Below are 25761 nucleotides of genomic sequence, written 5' to 3' on the forward strand. Positions count from 1 at the left end.
GTGCACACCCAGAGGGAACTGCGTTTACACCAGGGCTCTGCACACCCAGAGGCAACTGCATTTACACCAGGGCTGTGCACACCCAGAGGGAACTGCATTTACACCAGGGCTCTGAACACCCAGAGGCAACTGCATTTACACCAGGGCTGTGCACACCCAGAGGCAACTGCATTTACACCAGGGCTGTGCACACCCAGAGGGAACTGCATTTACACCAGGGCTCTGCACACCCAGAGGGAACTGCATTTACACCAGCGCTCTGCACACCCAGAGGGAACTGTATTTACACCAGGGCTCTGCACACCCGGAGGGAACTGCATTTACACCAGGGCCGTGCACACCCCAGAGGGAGCCACATTTACAACCAGGGCTCTGCACACCTGAGAGGGAAATGCATTTACCAGCAGAATCCTGCCTTTTTCTCTGCAGGTGGCTCGTCAGCTCCAGCCGTCCGTGGTGTGGATTGAAGATACAGAAAAAACCTTCTACAAAAGAGTTCCCAGTGTCGAAAAGATGGTGAGGACTTCCTCATGCCTTACTTTGGCCTTTTCTTTCCTCCAAAGGAGGCCCTTTTCAGGGCCTTCCTCTACTTTTTGAGAAGGTCTTGTGTTTTCAAGGGAGGTAGGAAAACTGGGGCTCTCTGTCGTGGTCTCTGTCTGCCCTGTCTGTATTTGAAAAGGTTCTGTGTTCTGACTTTATGAAACATAGTTTAGAATGAAAAAAAAAGAAAGTGTGGAAGAAAGGGGAGAGGGATTTTTCACCCAAATATATGGTTCAGAGGTGAGAAACCACTTAGAGAACTCTGCTCAGTTAAAGCAAAGGGCACACATACGAGTTATTATTAGGATTTCCTATTGTTCCTCATAATAAATAGCAAAAGGCCCAAAATTTATGAACAAAGACCCTCAACAGAACTTTTAAGTGCTCGGCATTCGGAGCCTCCAGGGAGTCCTGTTTCAATTGCTTCCTTCCTTCTTTTCTCTCCTTTCAATGGTCCCCCCGCCCCACCACTTCCCCCAACAAATCAACAGCAAATTTCCCACAAGCTAAAAAAAAATGTGCAATATACACGTGATTGTTATTCCACATCAATTTGCACCAAAGCAAATAGTGGTTAACTATGAATTTCTGATTAAATTCATAAGGATTTTAATCACTTTTGATCCTTATGTATTATACATCACTCTTCGCAGGTAGAGATGATTTGGATAAAGAATGGAAGCTCAATCTTTTCTTCCCCAAATGAGCCTTGATTGCCCTGTCATTTCGGAAAGTCTTAAGAGAACTCATTTATTATTTAATCTGGGAGCAGAGTAGTTAGCTCCCTCTGCTGGCGACGTTGCTGCATTGAAGAAAAACTTGAAAAGGTCCGCAAGCAGGTGTGCAAAACGGATGGCAGGAATGACCGGGCTCTCCACCAGGTCCCACGTCCAAGAGAAATGCAGGGCAGTGTTTCATCCCAGGTGTCACACACCTGGAGTTGTCGGAAAGTTGGCTCAATCGTGGGCAGGGACTATACCCTCTCCCACCAGACTCCCACATGGGAAGTGGAAGACTCTGACCTGGAACTCAGACCACTCACACCGCCGGCTGTGTGTCCTTGAACAAGGAACTTAACGTCTCTGAGCCTCCACTTCCTTTACTATTAAATGAAAGCATTTCAGCCCGGATGGCCTCCAGGTTCCTGAAGCCCCTGCATTCTCCACAGTGCCCTGGGCTTGCCATCAGTGCCTAGTCGTGGAGAGGCAGAGGAGCACTGGGGAAGGAGCACTGAGCGGGGCCCTTTGAGAGAGAGCTAGTGGCAGAGAATGAAATGTGGGCCCCGTAGACACCCTCGCATAAAGGGAGTGGACGTGAGGGACAGTGGGCCCACCGAGGAGGGAGCTGAACGCCATGAAAAAGCATCAGCCCTTCTGCTGCTGACACAGAACACAGAACCTCTCAGCACTGTCCCTGATTCCTGCAAACACTGCCCATGGCTCGCTTTTTCCCTGCGGGAAATGAGGGCCATCGGAGGCATGGTCTTCATTATGGACCAACGAGATGTTTTCTCTGTTTGCTTCCCATTAGAGGAGTCAGTCATCTGCTGGGGAGGCCAACTGCCCTGAGGACCAGGAGTCACCCTGGGATAAGTCCCAGGGACTGCAAGCCAGAGTGCACCCCTGGCTCCCTGAGCATCCAAAAGGCCAGCCAGGGGGCCTAGCCATCCCAGACACCGAGCTGCAAGAGGCACAAATGCCACTGCACCCCACCCCAGTATTTCCACCCCCAGCCCCAATGCGGCAGCAGGAGGAGAGGGGCGGGGGAGGAAACCACCGTGCGTGCGTGCCCAGCTCTGCGCAGAACTCCAGCTCCACCCAGCCCGAGCCACGCAGTGATGGCATTGCAGGGCCTGCCCCTCAGGGAGCAGGGCTGCAGAGTTCCTGCTGCCTTCCTGCGTCTCAGGGCCATGACTAGGCCAGTCCTGCTGTCCTTCCCAGCCTCCCAGCCTCTGTGTCTCACTCAAGATCCTCAGCCACCAGGGCCCTAGGTAACCATAAGCACTGGACACCCACATTCTGAAGGTGACCAAAAGCCAAGGGCAGCAAGGGCATCCACAGGTGAGAAGAGCCCGAGAGGCATCGTCACCGGCTCCTCATTGCATCACTCGGCCACCTAGGGAGCCCAGGGTCCTTCCTCCCACCTGCTCCGGCCTCTGTCCCAAAGGCTGCCCTGATCCCAAGGGCACAGAGGCACAGAGAACAACGTCCAGGAGGCTGTTGCTCCACCAGCGACAGCCGCCATACAGGCATCAGGGCCAGCCCTGCCCTGGGCGGTGCCTGCTGGATTGAGGGACTCCGGGAAAACCCCTCGAAAAGCCACAGTGACTGAACACACCTCCAGCACCTCTGCCCATGAGGCGAGGCCTCCTCCCGCGGTAAGATGCAGGAAGCTCACCAGGGATGGAGCACAGCGAAGGTCAGTGAGGCCTCCGGAGCATGGAAGCCAAACCTCCCGGGTGCGGGGACACAGGACCCCGACACCTAGGACTGCTTTGGACAGGAAAAGGAGGACCCCGGGGGTGGTGGGGGACATTGATTGAACACCTCCTCTCTCCCAGGCACAATACACATGTCAGGGAAACTCCCGGCAACCCTGAGAGGAAGGCGTTGTTTGCTCTGTGACATAAAAGAGGACAAAGGCTCCCAGAATGCGCACAGCTGCTCGGGGTCATGCTGGGATTTGGAAACAAGGTTGTCGGAATGCAGAGGCCAGGGCCTTCTCCCCGCCCTGCACAGCACAGGCTGGAAGACGCCGAGGACAAACCACCAGCTTCGCCTTCCGCCCGTGGGTCAGCCGTCCTGGCGCACCTGAACCACACCACCTCCCTGCAGCCCTCCCAGCTCGGGGTCACTCCGAACATCATCCAGAAAGCTGCCTTCAGGGCCCTGTTGTGTTAGAACCAAACGGGCCCAGCTCCGGAGTTCTCTAGAAGCCCTCTAGAATTTCTGGAAAGTTTAAACTCCAAGTACCCCCCACCAACCCCTGCCGCATTTGCAAACACACCCCTGCCCCGCAGACACCTGGACCAGGCTGTTCCCCGTCCTCCTTCTCCTGGAGGGAGAGCAGTGTCTGCTCTAGAGTCTGCGCCCAGAGCGCAGTCAGGCAGTTGTCTGTCCGAGGCGAAGGCGGTAAAGGACGAGGCGCACAGTCCGCTCCTGCATTTTCTGCCCCATTACCCTGTGTTACTTCATCTAGCGAGCGCCTCCCTGACATCACAGAAGTGCCTCCACCGAGGAATTGCTCACTATCTTGGGGCTGGCTGCGACTGTTGTTTCGTGGAGCTGACTGCAGAAGAGCAAATTGAAACTGCTGCGTGGATGCTAGCCACTCATTTGAAATTGCCCACGGTAATACAGTTGTGAGGGGCTGGCAGGCCCTGAGGTCGGGCGACAGTTTTGGAGCTTGTCAGGTGATGGTGGGTGGTTTGCTGGCGTGACGGATGAGTACGCAGGTCTCGGACGTCATGGACAGCTCAGAATCGAAAAGAGGTGGTCTGAGTGCAGGGGAGCTACCAATGGAATGAGCACACCCCTTATTTCTGTCCCCTCTTCATGGGACTGCACCTCACCGTCAGCAAGGATGTCACTCTGGACATTGCCCAGGATCAACATCTGTTATTCAAATAGGCTGATTCGTTTCAAATGTCCCTGCCATTTCAGGACACAAAGGTAGCAGTATCATCTCCTGCCTCAGAAAGGGCAGGAATCACACTGCCGTCACCATGGCAACTGGGTTGCTGAGGAAGGGCTCAGACCATGCAGGTATATCTCTACCCCCATGGAGTCTCAGTCTCCAGCCTCGCCAGAACCCTCGGATCAGTCCTACTTCCACTGTTCTTTGGGCAGCTCACACGTGCACCCAGCATGCCCTACCACCTGCTTTGTTCTTTAAAGGCCAGTCTCTTCTCACTACCCTACTCACCCACCAACCCACCACCATCAGCCTGCTGCCCTCACCACTGTGTAGAAATTGTTCGCACAAAGTTATTAGGGCCAGGCACAGTGGCTCACACTTGTAATCCCAGCACTTTGGGAGGCTGAGGTGGGCAGATCACTGGAGGTCAGAATTTTTAAGACTAGCCTAGCCAACGTGACAAAACCCTGTCTCTACTAAAAATACAAAAATTAGCCAGGTGTGGTGATGCATGCCTATAATCCCCACTACTCAGGAGGCATGAATCACTTGAACCTGGGAGGTGGCGATTGCAATGAGCTGAGATTGTGCCACTGCACTGCAGCCTGGATGACACAGTGAGACTGTCTCAAAACTAAAAGAAATTGTTCTCACAACGTTATTTGACATGAGAAGTGCACAACTTTTCTGAAAACTACAAAAGCATTGTTGAAAAACTTAAAGGAAACCTAAATAAATGGAAAGACATTTTGTATTCATTGGTTGAAGACCTAATCTTGTTAAGATGGTAATAATTTTCAAGGTGGCCTACATGTTCAGTGCAATTCCCATGAAATCTCAGCTGGCTTATTTGCAGAAATTGGTAACTGATACTAAAATTCATCCAGAAATTCAAGAGATCCAGCCAAAACATTCTGCAAAAGAAAAAGTTGGGGGACTCACATCTCCCAATTTTATTTCCCAACTTACCTCAAAGCTACAGCAATCAAGACAGTGTGGTACTGGCCTAAGAGGAGACAGATCGATGGATCAGAATCAAGATTCCAGTAATAAAGCCTCATATTACAGCTCATTTTGACAAAGGTGCCAAGACAATTCAATGTAGAAAGAATATTTTCAACAAATGATGCTGGGACTACTGGATTGCTACCTGCAAAAGAAAGAGTTGGACCCCTACCTCATGCCGTATACAAAAATCAACCCATAATGTATGATACACTTAAAAACAAGGGCTAAAACTAAAACACTCTTAAAAGAAGATATAGGCTTAAATTTTGTGATCTTAGATTAGACAGCAGTTCCTTAGAGATGACACAAAAGCACAAGCCACAAAAGGAAAATCGCACTTCATCAAAATCAAAAACTTTTTTGCTGCAAAGGACACCATCAAAGTGAAAAGACAACCCACAGAATGGGAGAAGATGTTTGCAAACCACGTACTATTGAGGGACTTACATCTATTAATAGAACCCACAAAGAACCCTTACAACTCAATAATAAAAAGCAAATAACCCAACTTTTAAAGAGGGCCAACGATCTGAATACACATTTTTTCCAAAGAAGGTACACAAATGACCAACAAGTACATGAAAAAATGCAGGAACATCATTAGCCAGCAGCCAAATGGGAGCAAAAGTGGCCTCGACTGTGCTCGCGAAGTCTCTGCAGAGGCTGTCACCATCGCCCTGGTGTGCTCCTCGTTCCCAGGCTTCTTCTCTGCTGTCTACACTGGGGGTGAGCTTCATTTGCAGCCAGGCTGTTGCCCATGGCAACATGGCCAGATCTGACTCCCACAGGCTGGAAGTCATCCTCCCCGGGGTGCTGAACGGTCAGCCTGTCCTCGCTCATTCCTCTCCCTCATTAGTGCTGAGATTATACTAAAATAAGTCAGGTTCAAACTCTTTCCCAACTGTTTCAGAGAGATAAATTTCACAACCTTATGTAACCAGGTATTTTTCAGACATGAGATGCAGGAGCTGGGCTCTTTATTGTTCCAGCAGGCAGCAAAGGAAGTCTTGTGTCCAGCTTCCAAACAACTCAGGAAAATGGGAGCACCACAGCCCATTATAGGCCCCAGTGGGCTTCCTTCCATTTGGAAATCAGCCACCACTTCCCATTCCTAGGGTCAAGGTGCTTCCTTCCTTCCCACCCTCTAAATCCGGACACCAGAAGCTGAAGAAAGGAAACACTGACCATTCAAATCCAGCGGGTCATACTGGGAAGCACATTCCAAGACCCATCCCAGGACAAACATTAAGAAATCGTGTTTGTCACGGCTTTGCAATCACTTTAATAAACAGTGCTGCAACGTGTTCTAAGTAAATTTGCTTTCATTTTTTTCATTTTTTTTCTATATGTGGGCCAAATTTTTTTTCTCTCTCTCCCAGAATGAACCTAAACGCCTGAAAAAACACCTTCCCAAAATCCTGAAACTCCTGAAACCAGAAGACCGGATTCTGATTGTGGGGACCACACAGCGTCCCTTTGATGCTGAACTCCAATCTTTCTGCAAAGTTTACCAGAAAATTATTTTGGTGCCCAGACCAGACTATGCTTCCAGATACGGCAAGTACCCCAGCCCCTTCCCGTGTGCATGGTAGCTGAGGCTGGGCTGTCTGCCGTGTGCCTGCCAGGAGGGCGAACCTTCGACCCAGTGTGCGCCAGATGAGTAGAGCGGAGCCTGCACCCAGTGGGGCCTGCGCACCTGCATCCAACACGGAGCACGTGCCGCAGATGTAAACCGCTGGGTCACGTTCTGTTCTTAGCATATTTCTCTCCGCCCAAGACAAAAGGAAACTAGACAAGAATTATGATTTCTGGCCCTGACAGTGACAAAAGCCCTGTGGGTGACGATTTTTCTCGGGACAGGTAGATGAGGATCCCTCACCTTGCACCCATGGTGATGGTGTCTTCCTCATAAAGCGTAGTTTATTTCCACCAGCTTAGGTGGTTTTTTTTTTCTTTCTTCCAATCTCAAAGTCTAGTCCCATGATGACTTACTTAAAATGAACATTCAATACGAGAGCTTACTTTTTCAATTCTTTCTTCTTAAATAGACAGATTCAAAATCGACGTCTTTTGAAACGTGTTTTTTAATGGGAGTGACACATAAAAGGGTCCCTGGAGGCAAAGCAGGGAAAGAGCCTGTGCTTGGGGCTCTCAGGCCACCTGGCCCGGAATCCCGGCTCTGCCACTGCGTAGCCAGGTGACCCCGACAAGTCGGTCACCTTCTGAGCCTCCATGTTCTCATCTGTGAAGTAGGAAGACGGTTCACGCCACCGGGCAGCCGTGACACTCACGAGGTGTTAGCAGAGCACTGGCCCTATGTGGCCCCCAGAGAGAAAGGGTGTTGGTGGCAGCGGTGGTGGAGGTGGAGGAAGAGAAGAGGTTGGCCTGGGCCGGGCGGGAGGAGGGAAGGACAGGTGGCGAATGGCAAGGGAAGCTGGGGAGAGGGCTGGCGGCCATTCTGTTATCTGCTGCTGTGTGAAAACCTCCCCGAAGGCTCAAACAGCACATCATTCCACCGTGTGCTTCTAAGGACTGCCTGGGCAGAGCTGGGGCATTCCCCCTAATGCACATCATTCCACCGTGTGCTTCTAAAGACTGCCTGGGCAGAGCTGGGGCATTCCCCCTAATGCACATCATGATGTGTGAGTCAGACTGGACGGTGTCGATACCCAAGAAGATTCGCGCATGTGAGTGCAGTTGCTGCCGGCCATCGTGGGTGCTGAGCGGGGCCTGTGTTGACCTGACAGGCTGCTCCTGGCCTCTCACTGCAGCTTCTCACACCCAGCAGCTGGGTCCCCTGAGGGGTTATCTCATGAGCACATGTTCCAAGAGGTGGAGGCAGTAGCTGATTCTTGTGACACAGCCTCACAAGCCACACAGAGTGACCATCACCAACCCTCTGCTGGTTCAGAGGAAGGTACAGGGCCAGTCCGGATTCAAGGGGCGCCAAGGACACACGTGTGTGAATGCAGGGGGTGGCTCGTGGCGGGGCCGCCGTAACCCTGCACTGGCGGGAATGGTGAGGGCCTGGAGGTGAGATGGCGATGGCGCCGCCGGTGTCAGAGATGGTGGAGGGGGTTGGTGGGCTGGAGGGGTGACGGCATGTGCTAATGGAGACAGAGGTGCTTGCTGGCAGTGGGGGTGGAGGCAGTGTGGGGTGACGCTGAGGAGGTGGGCTGTGTTGGTGGTGGTGTGGGTGGCTCTGGGGAGGGTGGTGGGAATGGTGGCAGGGGTCACATGTGACATTGGAGATGACGGTCAGTGGCAGGAGCAGCAGAGGCGCTGGTGGCAGTGGTGGTGGCCACGGTGGCAGTGGTGGTGGCCACGGTGGCAGTGGTGGTGGCCACGGTGGCAGTGGAGGTGGTGGTGAACATGGATCGTAGTGATACAGCAATTACATCAGACCTGGTTGCTGTTCTTCCTCCTCCAGTCACATGGGCACCAAAGCAGAGAGCATGTATGATCCTCTCTGTTCGTAAGTTGCTGCTCAATTTTTTTTCTAAAAGAACAACCCTGTCCTCCCCACATGCTGTACACGGCTAGCTTGTTGGTCACTCTGCTTACACCATGTGCCTATTTCTGTCTCGATAAATGGTGATCCTGGCTTTATAAATCAATGTTATACACAAAATACAGGAAGACTTTAGGCCCAGCTATTTCTGCATCCATCTCCTGCCTTCTTCATCTTTTAGGGCCTCAAAACGCCCCCCATGAACCCTTTGCACCCAGCCAGCATCAAAAGTAGCAAGGAAAGACAGGACGGAGCAGTCACAGGCGATCTTACGAACTAGACCCTGGAGTGGCCAGCGTCTCCTCCAGCCAGGGCACGTTGGCCAGAATGGGAAACATGAATGAGGGGCAGAGCTGCCCAGCCGAGAAAGGAGACAGCAAGAGAGCAGCGGGCACCACGGTCTGGCCGCAGCCCACACAGCGATGCCGGGGTTCCACGCCCCTGGCCTCAGCAGGGCCGCCCCTCTCCTCTCAGGCACTCCTTTTTCCTTCCTTTTTTGTATTGTATCTATATTTTGAGCTGTGTTGATGGAATAAGGTAGGGCGTTATTCATTCGAAGGGGCTGGAGCATTATTCTGGATTCTGGACTGAATGGTTTCCATTGTTTGACAAAACTCCAGGCCCTTTAAAAACGAAGCTATTGATGTATGGCTGGCAATTTTGTTCTTTTGATAAAACACCACGCATCCCATAGGATTCAGATCACATTGCAGATTACTACCTGGATCTCCCCACAGCATCGTGATGGGAGAGGAGTGTCCCTCCACCTGCGGGCAGGTGATGAAGCCGCACCAGACACTTCTCTGGGGCCCCAGGTTCTGTCCACCGAAGCACATGCTCCTCAATACTTCGTCTTGGGGAGGGATGTGTCCAGGCTGACATTCTGGCTGATGTCATCGACCCCCATCCAGCATTTCCTCCAGCGACCTTGAAGTCTTCAAAGTCACAGTGGCTGGGGCATCCGTCTTAGAGAGAGACTGTTCTGGTCTTTGCCGTGGTCAAAAGTGTTCTCTTCCAGTCCATGAAGCAAGGGCCACCAATCCAGCTTGTGGACAGTGTCCTGGCCGTCTCTCCACCCACGATGGAGGGCTAAGGTGTGCAGCAGCCCTGGCGGCCCCACTCCTCAAACTCCTCCAGGCTGCGTGGGGACCGACAGTGCTGAGAAGTGAGGGGCGAATCTGGATCTGCAGCCTCAGGTTCACCAAACGTTATTCAATCGCTCCTTCTTTGCCCCCAGACAAAGCTGTCTCTGCAAAGAAAATCCACCCCCCAGGCTGAGGCATGCCCTGTCTGGTCCCCAGAAATCCCTTTGGGCTTCCTCTCCTCCACAGTCCCGGTGTCCTCATCCTCTTGCCTCTCTCCCTGGGCCCCATTTCACTAATAACCCAATTCATCACAGGCCCACCCTGACCCAGTGTCTGCTCGGATGGTTCCAGGGTCTGTCTTCAGACTTTTCTGCAATTCCAGGTTTCCAAGGGTCAAAAGCTCACCCACATCACTTTATTCCCCTCTCAGCTTTTGTAAAACCCCAAATAAAAATGAATTTTCAGAGACTGTGTCATCTTGAGCATCAGCCAAGGCAGAATCAATCCACTGGGAATGTGAACAGCAGATGAAGGGGAGCCAAAGGCCAGACTCTCTTTTATCTCAAGAACAGAAAGAGAACGTAGATTGGTCTGAAGATGTGAGGAGCCTTTTGCACCCAAGAGAGGAAAGTAAGATTCAGCACTCAGCCTGAAGAGCTCCTCTGCTGCCTTCAGCACTCTGGGGGTCCCTAGCCTTGGTCCTCACCAGCACAGGCATCCCCACACCCCAAGACTGTGGTGCATCTGTGCTCCCCACTGCACTCCCGGACCAGAGACCCCACAGCCTCTAGGGCCCCCATGCTCACTGCCAGCTCCTTGCTCCACCCAGCCCACCATGCTGTGCCTCCCTCCATACCTGACGTCCACCGTGGGCCTCAGAGCAGCTACTTAAGGGTCAAGAACCCAGGAGTGGGTGGTTGCATAAAAGCAATAGAAAGACCAACAGCTCCAGTTCATCAGCTGCAGGAAGGAAGCCAAGCCTGGCTCTGCGTCCTCTTCTCTGGGTCTTCAGATGAGCAGGCAGGTGGGCAGGTGCCACCACAGCTGGGATTGCCCCACAGAGCTCTCTTGCTGCAACTCTGATAAAAATGGTGATCTGTGGAGAGTAACCAATGATTCAAGTATTTAGAGGAATCTTGATGGAAACTGTCCATGACTATCAAGTATCCTACACTTGAAACGGGCAGTAGCAGATTTACATGTCCCTCTGGCTGTTGTTGGTCTCACTGTAGGTCTCCAAAGCCTGGATGCATGATTGTCCACAGCTCGGAGACACTGGCCGGCCCCATGGGACAGCTCACCCTTTCCCAGTACAGTAACTGTACTCAATTACTAGTGAGTCTTTAGCCATCAAGCAATTACTCCTGCAAGGACACTGGATGGTTTGGGCAGGAAACTTCCAAGATTGTGACTGTTGTGGCTGCACAGAGAAGCCAGGGAGAGAGTTAGTTATTTGTTGCCAGGGAGCACATGGCCCTCACCTCTTCCCACTAATGGTTCCCTTTTGCTGCACGGGTAGGAATTTTGCTCATGCATGCCCAGAACTGAGCCTGCATGCCTGCAACCCAGCCTGGGATGTCAACTTCAGCTTTTGGGGCCTTACCTGTGACTCTCCCAGAAATCACGTTCCCTTCTCGGCTTCCAGAGTCGCCACTCAGACCCGCTGGTACTTTGTTTAGATGTTGTAAATTTGGATAGAAGACACACCGGATCTCAAGTGATGATGCGGTCTAGTTGCTGTTGGTCGTTTTTACCATGGCTAATGTTTTCTATCTCTAACTCTGCAACAGTTATGTTTAGGTAAGGATAATCTTCACCTGCTGCCATCTGTCACTACACAAACAGGCTGTGAACGAATCCGTAGCTCATTTTGTGTTGTCTTTTGTAATTGATGCTTTAATGAGGTTTAGGAAACTTCGGTGTTAAGATGGAATGGAAAACAATCATTGTTATTGTAATAACAACAGTGACATAGCTACAGAAAGTAAAGTCCCACCAAATAGCAGGCTGCTGCACTTCCGAGTGCTTATAAACACTGCTGGGCTGGTTTTTCACAGCAGCGCTGAGAAGTCAACGCTTCTACGCCTGCTTCACAGATCAGACTAGTCTGGGGCTCAAGCTCAAAGAAATCCACCAAGGAAGGAGCAAAGTAGATCGGGGGTTTGGTGACGCTTTAGGCCAATTTGGGGTCCCTGTGGCTCTCATTGGTTTCACTGCAGGTCTCCAAACCCTTCATGCCTAAGCGCCCACAGCTCAGAGAACCTGGCAGGCCCCAAGGAACAGTTCACCCTTTCTCAGCAGCTCAGCTCACCCACAGGGCCAAGGACCCGCCTCCACCGCCCCCTTCCAAGTGAACGGCTAGAACAGCTCCTGGCCCAAAAGCCAGATTCTCCAGCACGGTTCATAGTTACATTATAGGCCATTTTATTCCTTTACAGTTAGTACATTTTTTTCTATTTTATCAGCCATTTTGGATCAACATGTTTATGTGATGTAGTTATTTAACAGACACAGAGCTAACCCCTTACCAGGCCTGACAGTGCTCAGATCGGGTAGTTGTGGTCATTTTTTAAACACAGTTTTAAATACTCCTCAAGTAAGGTCAAAACCATTTAGAGACATTTGACCAGATTCTCCCCGTGCTGAGACTGACAGATGCTCTCGTGAACACCCTTCACCTTCTCCGGCGTCTGGATAGAATTAAATGAGTTACAGCACGTCTCATCTACCTCCCTGGTGCTCCCTTTACAGAACAGAGGTGGTTCTCCAAATGCAGAATGATTTTAAGTACTATATAGGAGTTCATTCCATCTCTAAAGCTAAGCAGCAAGAATTCTTTCATAATTCACTTTCACAATGTCCCTGTGTTCAGAATGAAATCTCTCATTTACTCCATGTCCCACACACCAGAGAACAGCCAGGCACTCATCTGAAGGACTCTAGTCAGCCTGTGCATGTGTACAGTCGCTGAGGGGGAAAGAATACAGGGTCAAATCGCTTTCTTCAATACAATGTGTAATACAGCGTCTTACACTGAAAGGGAACTGACCCTGGCAGTAGCTGATGAAAACTGGAATCTGCACTCTGATTCCAGATGTAAACGCAATGTAAGAAATTAACTTTGTAACTGAAGAAATAAGTTAAACTACTTATCCAAATTACTTGGGAAACACAATATTCTGATGAGAAGAGGAGCCATTATACACCCTATGTACATTTCCAGTGTTGAAAGATTGTCGACATCCTTACAGGTACCACATTAAGACGATGCTGACGGTGGTTTTATTTATTTATTTTTTTCATTGTTGATTTGCAGGGGACTTGTGGATCTGTAGACCTCAGGGTCATTGATATGTATGGCTTATGGTTGAAAATTCTCTAGAGGAAAGCATTTAGCTATTTGGCTTCGGTTCATATGAGTCACAAATAAGTTAGATTAGACTTCTGTGTATCCCTTTCTGGATGAGATACAACTTTCATCTGAGAGGGAGACTGGTACTGCTTCCTCAGTGGTAACCCTTGTCCTCCGTGTCTTTTCTGCCATCTTGGATACAACAGTTCTGTGGAAACAAATCATCGAACGCAATGGAGGTGTCGTCACCGGTGCCTTGAATGTCAGCTGCCTGGCAAAAGTCACCGACGGCTTCACTCAAGGACATATAGTCCAAGCCGTGAAAGGCGTGCTCACAGATCAGAGAATCCGGCGGCAAACGTACAAACCACTCACCGCAGTTGAGTTTATTATGGCAATAACCAGCATGAATCCGGTGTACAAAGAGGAAGAAGAGAGCTTTAAGGTAAGTGGAACAGCTGACGGCCAAATCTGAGCAGCAAACACTCCTCACACTGCCTTCTCCCTCTGGAGTGTCATGGGTTTCATAAATTGGAACTCAGCCATATACAATGAAATTTGGAAACCTGAAATTTTGGATGACAAAATCTTTGGGGCTTTAGCAGTAAAGCGTGTGTCTTCCAAATTTTACGAAATCATGATGTGGCTTTATATCTATTGCAGAACTGAGTAGCAGCTTCAAAAACACTGGATTCACATAGACACATATACTTATTTTGGTTTATACTTCATATTTGGTATTATGGAATACGTTTTGCATTGAGAAATCATTCCCTAAATAGCATAGTTCGAGCCAATGCTGTTTTGGGCCCATAATTGTCATTGAACACTTTGTTTTTCAGTTTTCAGTTCATTTGTAATAGGAAGCCACATGATAACTCATCAAAATTTAGTTTTCCAATGTTTGAATACGTGCTGACCTATTCGCAGAACTTTTTGGAACTGAAGGAAACTTTGAGAATTATCTTTTCCAACTCCCTCCCTTACAGGAGGAGTGTCCAGGCCAGCGGGCACTCCTCAAACTACCTGCTTTCCTTTAAGACAAAATAAATACAGTGGTGTTGTCTTTCTAAAGGAAGTTTCCTTGGCCAACTCCGAAGGCAAGAGAAGATATGCATGCAATTGAAGGCTGCTACAGTAATGGCTGTGCAGCCACCAGAAGGAGCACTGACGTTCAAGCCTATCTCTGGGAGCCTGCTTAACATCAGGAAAATTTCCCTCTGAAACACATCACTTTTCCATCAAATCTAAAACTATGATTCCTTCCTGGTTTGCCCCTAATTCTTCAGTGAAGCATCAGAAAGGTGAAAAATAGTCGTAATAATCATTCCAGCAATAACAGTCTAGCACAGGAGTTAGCAACCTTCTTCCATAAAGGTCCAGATGGTATATGTTTGAAGCTTTGAGAGCCATGCAGTCTATGTGACAACTGTTCAACTGTGAATCATAGCACAGAAGCATCCACACACAGTACAGAAATGAATGCCTTTGGCTGGGTTCCAATAAAACTTTATTTGCAAGCACAAACAACAGGCCAAATTTGGCCCATTGGCCATATTTTGCTGACCCCTGCTCTAGCAAAACTGAAAAAAAAAAAATTAACTCTAGCTGAGTGTTTACCAAGCATGCAAATTATTAATAATATTCTTGGTAACCATTTAAACCTGTTCATCATGACTGCTGATATTATCCTCTTCAAGCGATGCATCATATTCTTTTCGGAAATTCCCAATTTTTGCCATTTCTAAAATATTAATTTTCCTCCTTATTTTGAGGAGTTAGATAATAGGGTGTGGAAGAGAGAACCTTTAACTTTCCAAAGTGATCTCTAGAAGTTTTTCTCTCTATAGGTACTTGAGGTCTGATCATCCTATCCAAGAAAATGAATGATGACCCTTTTGTGACCCGGGATAAGAACGCATAAGCTTCACATATCCATTCTTGGCGTATTTGTTTGCTCTGTTCGTTTTCCAAGGAAACTGTGTCATTTTCCCAACATTCCCCTTTCCACGCAATCCTTTCGTGCTTGCATCATAGCACCTGTGCCTGGCCCTGTGCCTGCCCCCAAGTCGATGTTTAACAAATTCACTTAGGGACACGTGGATAGACGGAATTACACCCTCACACTCTCCTGAATAATGTGGTACCATTGCTATGGTTCCTTCTAATGAGATAAAACCTGAAAAAATTTTACATCATTGTGTTTCAGACAATGTTATCTCAGATGAAGACCTTGCAGACTCTCCATACACATTCTCCCCTGCTCCACAGACATATGGAGAAAATGTGTTGGATAATGATGATAATAAGTCAAATAATATTAGCTGATACATACTGATTGCTTATTATGTGCCAGCCACCGTACTGACTCATTTAGACCTCAGAACCCCCTGTTTTGCACATGAGGACACTGAGATATGGAGAGGCGTGGTGGGCCAGATAATGACCCCCCAGGGACGTCTACATCCTCATCCCTGGAACCCGAAGATAAGTGAGGTTACACCGCAGAGGGTGATTAAGGCTGCTGATGAACTAAGCCTGCTAGACAACAGACCTGAAGATAGATTATCCTGGATTATCCTGGTGAGTCCAGTGTAATCATGAAAAGGAGAAGAGGGAGTTGGAAGAGAGAACCAGAGACAGCAGTCTGAGCAGGATATGTTGGTACTCCAGGTAGCCCAGCCTTGCAACCCAAAGGTGGAGCAGGGGCCACAGGCCAGAAAAACAGATGATCTCTGAGAGCTGCAAAAGGCAAGGGAAAGATTCTCAGCTGGAGCCTCCAGGAAGAGATACAGCCCTGTAGACACCTACCTTGATTGTCTCCCAGTGAGGCCCATTCCAGGCTTCTGACCTACAGCCCTGCGAAATCGTAAATCTGATTGTAAGCCACCATGTTTCTGGGAATTTGCCACAGTAGCAGTAAAATAAACAAAACAAGAGACAAGCAACAACCATAAAGTAGCAGAGCTGAAATTCACGCCTTCCTCCAAAGCCAACTTCACTACGTTCTCTACTGGGTCTCAATAAATTAGGAGTTCATCACCTTAAGTACATGGCCACCAAACCTTACATTAAAAATAGAGCCAAGGCTAAAAGAAGGAAGAGGGAATCCCCCAGTGCCATGAACACAGAGGTACATCTCAAAGACAGGAACAGCCATATGAGCTAATGCCTGGGTGGCCTAGGAGTGTATAAGAACGAAACAAACAGGCAAGGCTAGGCCCAGGAGAGACAGGATGCCGGAACTTCACAAAGTTGGGACAATATGTAGGTTGCCATGGGGAAGCATCATGGAACTTGTGATCTTCTCAGGGATCTAGGTGGGGAGTAAAAGGGGCCCATAAAAAGTCAAAATCCAAGCCTACACCATGCACATCAAGTTTCCAAATTTGGACTCCCTCCATGGTCCCAGATTCTCAAGTTTAAATATTAATATATTTCAAAAAATGATATAGTATCATTAAAACCCCTAAAGTCACATCAAAAGCAAAATTAAAAAACACTCTGTATGGAAATTTAGCCAAGTCAGGGTACATAAGACTCCTACAGGGAATACCGCCCTTGCTAAAGATGAGTTTGTAATAAAAAAAAAAATTATGAGCCACAAGCAATAATCTACACCAAGGAGAGTCAGCAAAGGCAAATAACCGAATAGCACTACCAAGAATTTGAGAAAAAAAGAACATTCTGAAAGAGACTACAAAATGGGTACGTCTAAATTAAAGACCAGAAACATTAGGGAGGAAAAACAGGCAAATTTGAAAAAGAACCAAATGGAACTTCTGAGAGTGAAAAACATATAGTCGTTAAAATTGAAAACTCAGTGAATAAATCATCTGTGGATTCAACAAAACTAAAGAGAAAACAAAAGAAAAAGGGAGGGAAGCAAATTGCCTAGAATGCAGCACAGAGAGAAGTCGAGGATAGGAGACAGAGAGGGTTTAGGAGTTGGCTGAGCACAGCGGCTCGTGCCTGGAATCCCAGCACTTTCGGCAGGCAGACCACTTGAGGTCAGGAGTTCCAGACAAGCCTGGCCAACATGGCAAAACCCTGTGTCTACTAAAAATACAAAAATTAGCCAGGCATGGTGGGGCACACATGTAGTCCCAGCTAGCTGGCAGGCTGAGACAGAAGAATCCTTGAACTCGGAAGACAGAGGTTGCAGTGAGCCAGGATTGTGCCACTGCACTCCAGCTTGGGTGACAGAAAAAGACTCTGTCTCAAAAACAAAAAGAAAGGGCTGTGAAATATAAAATGATAAAACCTGCTTCTTTTATGACTGGATCTTTGATATCCCTAATATCACCAGGAAGCATTAAGGGATGCATCAATCAAAACATCATGATAAGACCTAGTTCTGTATTTAAGTTCAGAGGCTCTTATAGAAGCAATTAGAAGTGCTATGGAGGAAAGAATAAGGAGAGATACAGAGAACAAAACAACATTTCCCTCTCAAAATGAATCTGGGGCAGGCACAGTGGCTCACAGCTGTGATCCCAGCACTTTGGGAGGCCAAGGCACATGGATCACTTGAGGTCAGGAGTTCAAGACCAGCCTGGTCAACATGGCAAGACCCAGTCTCTACTAAAAATACAAAAATTAGCCAGGTGTGGTGGTGTGCTTGTCTATAGTCCCAGCTACTCTGGAGGCTGAGGCAGGAGGTGGAGGCTGTAGTGAGCCAAGATTATACCACTGCCCTCTAGCTTGGGTGACAGAGCCAGACTCAATCTCAAACACACACACACACACACACACACACACACACACACAATGAATCTGAAAATCAAAATTCCAAAACATTTTAGGAGATGTTGTGCTAAATACAATCTGTAAATTAATATAATTAAGATGTTCAAAAAATAAATGAGAGCATGACTTCCATTAGAAATGTACAGAACATTTTGAGAAAAAAGAAATAAGAAGAGATCATTATGAAAAAATCTTACAAAAAGAAAGCTTAGAGAGTCAGAAGCTGAGGTCTGAATTGCAAAGAAAAAGAAAGCAAGCTTAGAAATTAAAAATATAGTAATCAGTATAAAATGGCAAAGAAAATAAAAGAGCAATGAACTCTAAACTAAACATGGTCAAACAGCAATCTGTGGACTGGAAGATTGTCCTGGGGAGTATCCCCCATAGTTGGCACAGAAAAACAAGAAGGTAAAATCCAGAAAAGTATAAAGATCCATCAAAGATGAGTTGAAGAGGCTGACCTTCATTAATTGAAGTTCTAGAGGAAAAGAATACAATAAGTATCAGAAGAACAGTAATTTAAAGACATTATTACTGAGAATTTTCCTAAATTAAAGATAATTTAATTCCAAGTAAAATAATTTATTAACTAATAAACTCCTAGTAACCAGCAGAACAAATAAAATAAATCTATTATACCTAGATATATTGTTGGAAACTTAAGAATAAGATTAAAAGCCAGTCTTAAAAGGTACCAGATTACCTACAAAGAACCAATTGGGAAGTCAGATATCTCTTTAACAATCATAGATGCCAGAAGACAGCAAAATCGTATCTGCAAAGTACTAAGGAAAAACAACCGTATATCTAATATTTGTATCCAGCTAAACTAGCATACAAGAGACAGGAGAAAATAAACATTTTAAGATATATGAAGCCGGGCACCATGGCTCATGCCTGTAATCCCTGCACTTTGGGAGGCCAAGGTGGGTAGATCACTTGAGGTCAGCAGTTCAAGACCAGCCTGGCCAACATGGTGAAACCCCATCTCTACTAAAAATACAAAAATAGCCGGGTGTAGTGGCAGGCACCTGTATTCCCAGCTACTCAGGAGGCTAAGGCAGGGGAATTTCCTGAATCCAGGAGGCAGAGGTTACAGTGAGCCGAGATCACGCCACTGCACTCCAGCCTAGGTGACAGAGACAGACTCAGTCTCAAAAAAAAAAAAAAGGCATACAAAGACTGAGACAGTTCCAACTTATAGCACTTCAGAGAGCAATTTAGCAATATCAAGTAAAATTGAATGTTTATACCCGACAATCCTAGCAGTTCTATTTCTACATATGTGACCTAAAGAATTTCTCTCACATAGATACAAGGAGATGTGTAAAAATTGTGAACTTCAGGGTTTTCATAATAACCAAAAATTCAGATATCATATATCTATTAATAAGAGAATTGGTAAATAACATGTAATGTAATCTCACAATGAAATATGACTGTTACAAAGTTTGTAAACCCAAATGTTTCTTGGGTTTCAAATAAAATGCAAAGGTTGAGAAAAATGCCATCGTGGGGCCAGTTACAATCACTAAGTTCTTGGTTGGTATTTGGGCTCCATTATTTCCACTGTGTTTTCAACAGCACCTTCCCCAACATAGTAGAATGACCACCCGTTCTTTATTGAACATGGCCCCACATGACCCATGGCACCCTTCAAACTACCAAGGAAACCCAACCCCAGGACACAGTAGGATGCCCGGAAAAAACAGGTTGACTTTGTTAGGAAGGATTGCCGGTTAGATTTAGCCTGTGATTCTCTGAAATTTTTAACTCACTCAGTTAACAAATCATGCAGAAATACAGGCTGAAGTTTCAAATCATGCAGAAATAGTCTGGAAAACCCACTGAGCAAGAGTTTGTATTAAGCATACCTTAAATGCCCAAAGTACAGTGGCTACTTGCCCCTTCCTGCTTAGCAGGCCTTTCTTTATTTTTTTTTATTGCATTTTAGGTTTTGGGGTACATGTGAAGAACATGCAAGATTGTTGCATAGGTACACACATGGCAGAGTGATTTGCTGCCTTCCTCCCCTTCACCTATATCTGGCATTTCTCCCCATGCTATCTCTCCCCACCTCCCTGCCCCCCGTCCCTCCCCCATTTCCCCCCAACAGACCCCAGTGTGTGATGCTCCCCTCCCTGTGTCCGTGTGTTCTCATTGTTCAACACCCGCCTATGAGTGAGAACATGCGGTGTTTGATTTTCTGCTCTTGTGTCAGTTTGCTGAGAATGATGGTTTCCAGGTTCATCCATGTCCCTACAAAGGACACAAACTCATCGTTTTTGATGGCTGCGTAATATTTCATCATGTATATGTGCCACATTTTCTCTGTCCAGTCTATCATCGATGGCCATTTGGGTTGGTCCGGATCTTCGCTATTGTAAATGCTTTTCTTTATTTTTAAGAGTATTGTCATGAATTCATGTCATTCTGACCTTTTCCTAAACTTCTATTGTATTTCAGAACTGGTATGCCAAAACCCCTCTGGGTAAAAAACGAGCCTTAGCCATAACAGGAGGTAGCACAGAAAAGGCAAAGGACAGCGGGAAAAAGAAAGAAAAGAAAGAGAAAAAAGAAAAAAAGAAAAAGTAATGCCTTTCTGAAGAACCACACTTGAGTTTCTCTCTGGGATAGAGAGGACCACAACTGGCCAGAGAAATGATTCCCCACTGCCCATCTGAAGCAGCCCTCAGGAGAAGCGTCCTAGAAGTGTGCAGTGGCGAGCTGATGCCTCCAACCCGCTAACACTGTGCGTGCTGTTACGCTTTTCCCAGGCTGGACACCTACCTGGGTGTCCATCACAACCTTCCACAGCTTTAATCTACAGGAAGTTTGTATATAACCCAAATTCACTCTTGACACCCTCCGCAATCTTTCCAAGTTGGACTCTTCATTTCATCAGCACTAGTTGTCAGATTTAAAATGTGGCTGATATATTAAGAATATTCTAGTTTGACAACTAGTAAGCAATGAGTATATCATCAGTCCACTAGCTTTTTATTAATCCATGTACACTGTGTAGTATCTCACATCTATTTTAATAAATTAACTCTTTGCTCTAGTAATAGATTTTGTATAATGAAATAAAGCTGTTGTCCTTGAACTGACTTGGTAATTTGGTTGCTAGAGATAAAACAGGATCTTACAAATGAACTATTTCAACATCCTAATTTTGAAGCTGAGCTAGCTAGAGTCCAGGTCTCACTGCTAATACCGGGGCCTGGACGTCATCACCCCAGCCTAGTCCTGGTTGGAAGGACTGAAACGTTGTCAGGCCAATGACTGGATGAAAACCATGGCATAAAAATGGGGTAAATGCAGAGAAGAGAAAGCCTACATGAAGAAATAAAACAGGGTAAATAAGAAAAATATTAGAGTAGGGAATTGTCAAAAGAGAAATTTAAATTGTGTAAGGAGATGAAAGGTTATTGGTGGAAGATAGCTAGTAACCCACTTCCAAATTGTGGTAAGAACACAGTTAGAGGAAGTGGACTTTAACTGAAATGGGATGGATTTAACTTGAATTTTAAGAATACCCTGACAGTGTGGGGGTAGACCACAGAAATTCATAAAGTCTCCCCCTGCACAGACCAGGTCAGGGATCCAAATGTTACCAGGATTCCCAGTGGCTTGGATCATCAATGGCCAAGAAGGTTTGTAGTTTCCAGATGTCTTCTGGCCACCAGCACATCCCCCAGCCCAGGAGTCCCCAAACTTTTATACAGGGGGCCAGTTCACTGTCCCTCAGACCTTTAGAGGGCCAGCACAGACTGTGCTCCTCTCACTGACCACCAATGACAGAGGTGCCCCTTCCTGAAGTGCAGCAGGGGGCCGGATAAATGGCCTCAGGGGGCCGCATGCAGCCCGAGGGCCGTAGTTTGGGGATGCCTGCCCTAGCCTGTGTCTAAACACAGCAGACAGACACAAATCAGGACAGAGACAGTCACCGGCCAATGTGCCCTGGACAGTTCCACACTCCCCACAAAGTCATCCGTCTCCTGAGCATCCTCTCGGGCAAACTGCCACTTTCAGGTTGCCGTCCACAGACTTGCCTTCTCATTACCAGAGGCTTCCCAATTTCCAGACTCCCCTTCCCCACTTCAGACCATGTCTAGCCAAAGCCCAGGCTGCCCTGAGAAATGGTAGGCTCCCCCGCCCTAACATCCCAGAGCAGTCTGACGTTCATGTCTCCAAGATGGTTCTGCCAAGATCCTTTCACATGTCATGGCCCAAGAAGAGAACGTCAGGGCTTTAGGATTCGATGTCCATTGCAAAGTAATCAGATCTGCACTGCAAAGAAATGAAAAGTATGAGGGTCAAAATAAAATGTTTTTTAAAATTTCATTTAACTTGGTCTTAGTTTCACGACAAGCACACTTTTTTAGAAATCATAAAAACCTATGTAGGTAACATTTAATAAACACTAGTTAAGTGATGGAAACTTGACATATATGCTTTAGAGTACCATCCAGTAGAACTTTCTGCAATGATAGAAAGTTCTATCTGTGATCTCCCAGTAGGAGTAGTCCATAGTCACTCTACGCCACTAGGCTACTAAGCACTCGAAATGTGGCTGGTGCAACTGAAGAGCTGAATTTTTAAGTTTATTCAATATTCAATTCAATTTAAATAGCCACATGTGGCTGGTGTGACTGATGTATTGGGCAGTACAACTTTACAATCACCTAAGTTTAAAAATTGGTAAAGATAGGTAAATATCCTTTCTACATGCTCACTCCCTTTTCCCTAGCACACTAACATGAAGATGTGATTTCCCAGGTCTCACTCAGCCTTTTCCCAAAGGATGGCTTCCTGCCCTGCCCAGTGCTGGGTTTGTGCTCTTCTTCCACGTTGTAAGAATTAAGGAAAGAGGAAAGAAACATGAAAAGCAGCTCAACCGTCAAAGACAGGTTTATTTTGGAGACTAAATCTGAGAGGGGCTTCTGGCTGTCTTTTTGTCTTGCTTATCTGGGGTTGGGGCGGGGAGGACAGAGTTGTGTGTCTGTTCCATGTATCTTCCTGTAGCTGCAGTAGAGACCTTTAGTAGACACAGGATTTCACCATGTTGGCCAGGATGGTCTCAATCTCCTGACCTCCTGATCCACCTGCCTTGGCTTTCCAAAGTGCCGGGATTACCCGTGTGAGCCCTCACGCCCGGCCTAACTTCCCTATATTAGTGCACCTAAAAGGAAAGGAATGTGCTTGTTAGGGCTCATTGTTTTCCTGGGGCCCATTGTATGAGTGTGAAGTTTGGTGGTTATCCAAGAGACTTTCCCCCACCCTCTGGGCCCGAGCTGTCTTATCTGGTTTTTACTGTCTGCTCTTTCTGGCTGCTCGTTGTTAGCAGAGAAGTGATTTTCTTGGAATGCATGAGGTGAGAAAGGGAGCTGGAACTGAAAGTGACGGTGTTTGTCCAAGATGATGGTGCTCCTGCCCTGTCACACATGGGGCCTTGAATTCTGTCTGAAATCTTGGCTGATGTCAGCCAGCCCTTCCTGTCAGCCAAAGATGCCCACAGTTTGCATTGCCCATGGATCAGAGGACCCTTTGTCTGTCACTGCAAAGTCCCCCAGAGCCAACCTGCCATAGCTCAGCTATTGGTATTTAATCACAGCCTGCTGTTTTGTGTGTGAGTGGGTGTGGAGAGAGGGTATAGATGTGCTTAGATACAGTCACACACATATTCTGTGTGTTTCACACAAATGGTAACATGCCATATATACCTTTCTACCTTCTTGCTCTTTTTGCTTACTTCTGTAATTTGAATATTGTTCAATATCAGCACATACAGAGGGGCCTCATGCTGTATTCTCTCCATACTACCCCACTTTATAGACATACCATCATTTAATCAGTCCACTGTGACAGATATTTAGATTATTTTCACCCTTTTGCTATTCCGTCTTCACTGTAATAAGTGCTCTTACATAGTCTTCATGGGTGTGTACCAAAAAAAACTACATACGATTAATTCCTAGAAGGGAAAGCACTGGGCCAAGTTACCTGTGAGTCTTTCACTTGGGTAGCTACTGACAGACTGTCCTCTAAAAAGGCACTGGTCACGCCAACTCCATAGGAGAGGGCATGGTACCTTGCCATCCACAGAGCAGGTCAGCAAAATCTGTGAACCTGTCGGCCATCCACACCGAAAACCCAAAGTCCTCCTGGAAGGTTACAACTCCCACTTTAACTGACGCAGAACAGAAGCTTGACAGCCCTGTGGGAGGAGACGGGAGGAAGGCAGCAGTGGGGTGGATGGGTGGAGGGGCTGGCAGAAGGAGCGGGAGACTCCTCAGAGCTCTGCTAGGGCCTCAGCTGTCCCAGGCCGTTATGTGACAATTAGCTCCTCTTGAGCACATTCTGAAGTGGAGGGGACAGTAATTAATGCCATTAACCCTCATTAAGGGAGCATTCTGTGGGATGGAGTATGATTAAAGTGGAATTTGAGCTCTCAGGTGGCTCTGCATTTAGGAATAAGTAGGTCCCGGGTGCAAAACCATTGCCAATGTCAGGGCGTGGCTGAATAGATGCTCCCGAGACCAAGACTCTCGGGGCTTCACCAAACACCTGCATTCAGAGATGGCCAATTGAAGACCCCCTGATGCTAAAGAATCTGTTTCTGACCCTTTTTAAACACATATCCACATTTAACACAAAGGCCGTAATTGTGGTAGGTGGTCACAGTGCTGTTTCACAGGAGTGACACGACTTTTAGCCAAGCCACCGGCATACACGGCTTCTCCTGTCCTTGAAAGTCTTAAGACTTTAACTGAAGAGAGGCATCGATGATGCCAACAGAAGCCAGGGAGACAGAAAAAGACAGTGGCTGCAAACCAAGCTGGCCGCCACCCAAAAGACAGGATGTGGGAAGCCGAAAGGGCCTTGGCCCAAAACGTGTGTCTGAAAGCACCAGAAACTTCCACCACGAAACTTCCACCATCCATTCGCTAACGCAGGGTCCCCTCACAAGTCTGCTCCATCCGAACGCACAGCTGCAGCACTGCATGCTCCAATTCTTTCACCGGGCACCCTCTGTGTGCTGTGCACAGTGCTAGGGGCTGAGGATGCAGGAGTGAGCTGCCTTGCAGTCTAAGGGGGAAAGGACACATTAATAAAATGGCCATACAAATAAATGTGCAAGGCCTGATAGATCCATGCGATGAGCATGAGGAACAGGAAACCCTTCCTGGGCTGAGGGATCGGGCTGAGCACTGCCTGGCTTCATTCCTGGAAGAACCCGTTTTTGAGGGAGAGTCTGAGTCTATGATGAAGTGTCAGGTCTCGGACTCTTTAGCTCTTCTTAACAGCTGCCCCTAGTGCCTACATAATCACACTCAAGATTCCTGGCACAGAGAGTGCAATCGGTAAGTGTTTATTGCTTTATAGATAGTCGGTAAGTGAGTTTCCCACGTTGAGCTTTCAGGACATGATTGGAAACCAACCCAGGAGTGCAAGGAAGGTTCTGGCCTCTCCACTGCATACTGGTTTTGTTGTCAGATGACTGTCACAGTTCTCAAGGCCACTAACCCAGTTCCTCAACATGGCAAACAAACACAGTACTTTTTTTTGGTCAAGAGATTAAGCATCCTAGAAATATAGTCCCTTCAGTCACCTCTAGTGGTTTAAAGCAAGGTTCTGACTGACCCAGAGTCAGACTTCATCCCAACTGCAGCCTGAGCAGAGCTCGGCTAAGTCCCAGCTCAGCACACAGCATTCTCCCTGGGTGTGCATTTCATCTTTGCCTCCCTGGGCTATCATGAGGAGTAAACTGAGTCACGTACCTGGCACAATACACGATGGCACATTCTCAGTGAACACCACCTGCTGTTCAATTATTGCTGAGTGCCCAAAGCAGACCCACCCAGCAGAATAGGTGC

The 25761-nt window shown here is 47.3% G+C and overlaps 1 protein-coding gene across 3 annotated transcripts in view; it reads left to right on the forward strand.

The window, feature by feature from the left end:
* DRC11 (dynein regulatory complex subunit 11) overlaps positions 1-20987 on the forward strand; it is a 174468-nt gene extending 153481 nt beyond the window's left edge. For 2 of the 3 annotated variants that reach the window (XM_074398811.1, XM_074398812.1), the window contains exons 16-19: positions 430-516; positions 6564-6741; positions 13339-13577; positions 20348-20976. In XM_074398811.1, coding sequence (XP_074254912.1) covers positions 430-516; positions 6564-6741; positions 13339-13577; positions 20348-20476 — 633 coding nt within the window. In that variant the 3' untranslated portion in view covers positions 20477-20976. Of the gene's footprint in view, positions 1-429; positions 517-6563; positions 6742-13338; positions 13578-20347 lie in introns of all 3 variants that reach the window. The other variant, XM_003936741.4, reaches the window with a different exon arrangement.
* Positions 20988-25761: the final 4774 nt, after the last annotated feature.

The sequence above is a fragment of the Saimiri boliviensis genome, chromosome 5 (assembly GCF_048565385.1).
Source record: "Saimiri boliviensis isolate mSaiBol1 chromosome 5, mSaiBol1.pri, whole genome shotgun sequence".
Classification (NCBI taxonomy): Eukaryota; Metazoa; Chordata; class Mammalia; order Primates; family Cebidae; genus Saimiri; species Saimiri boliviensis.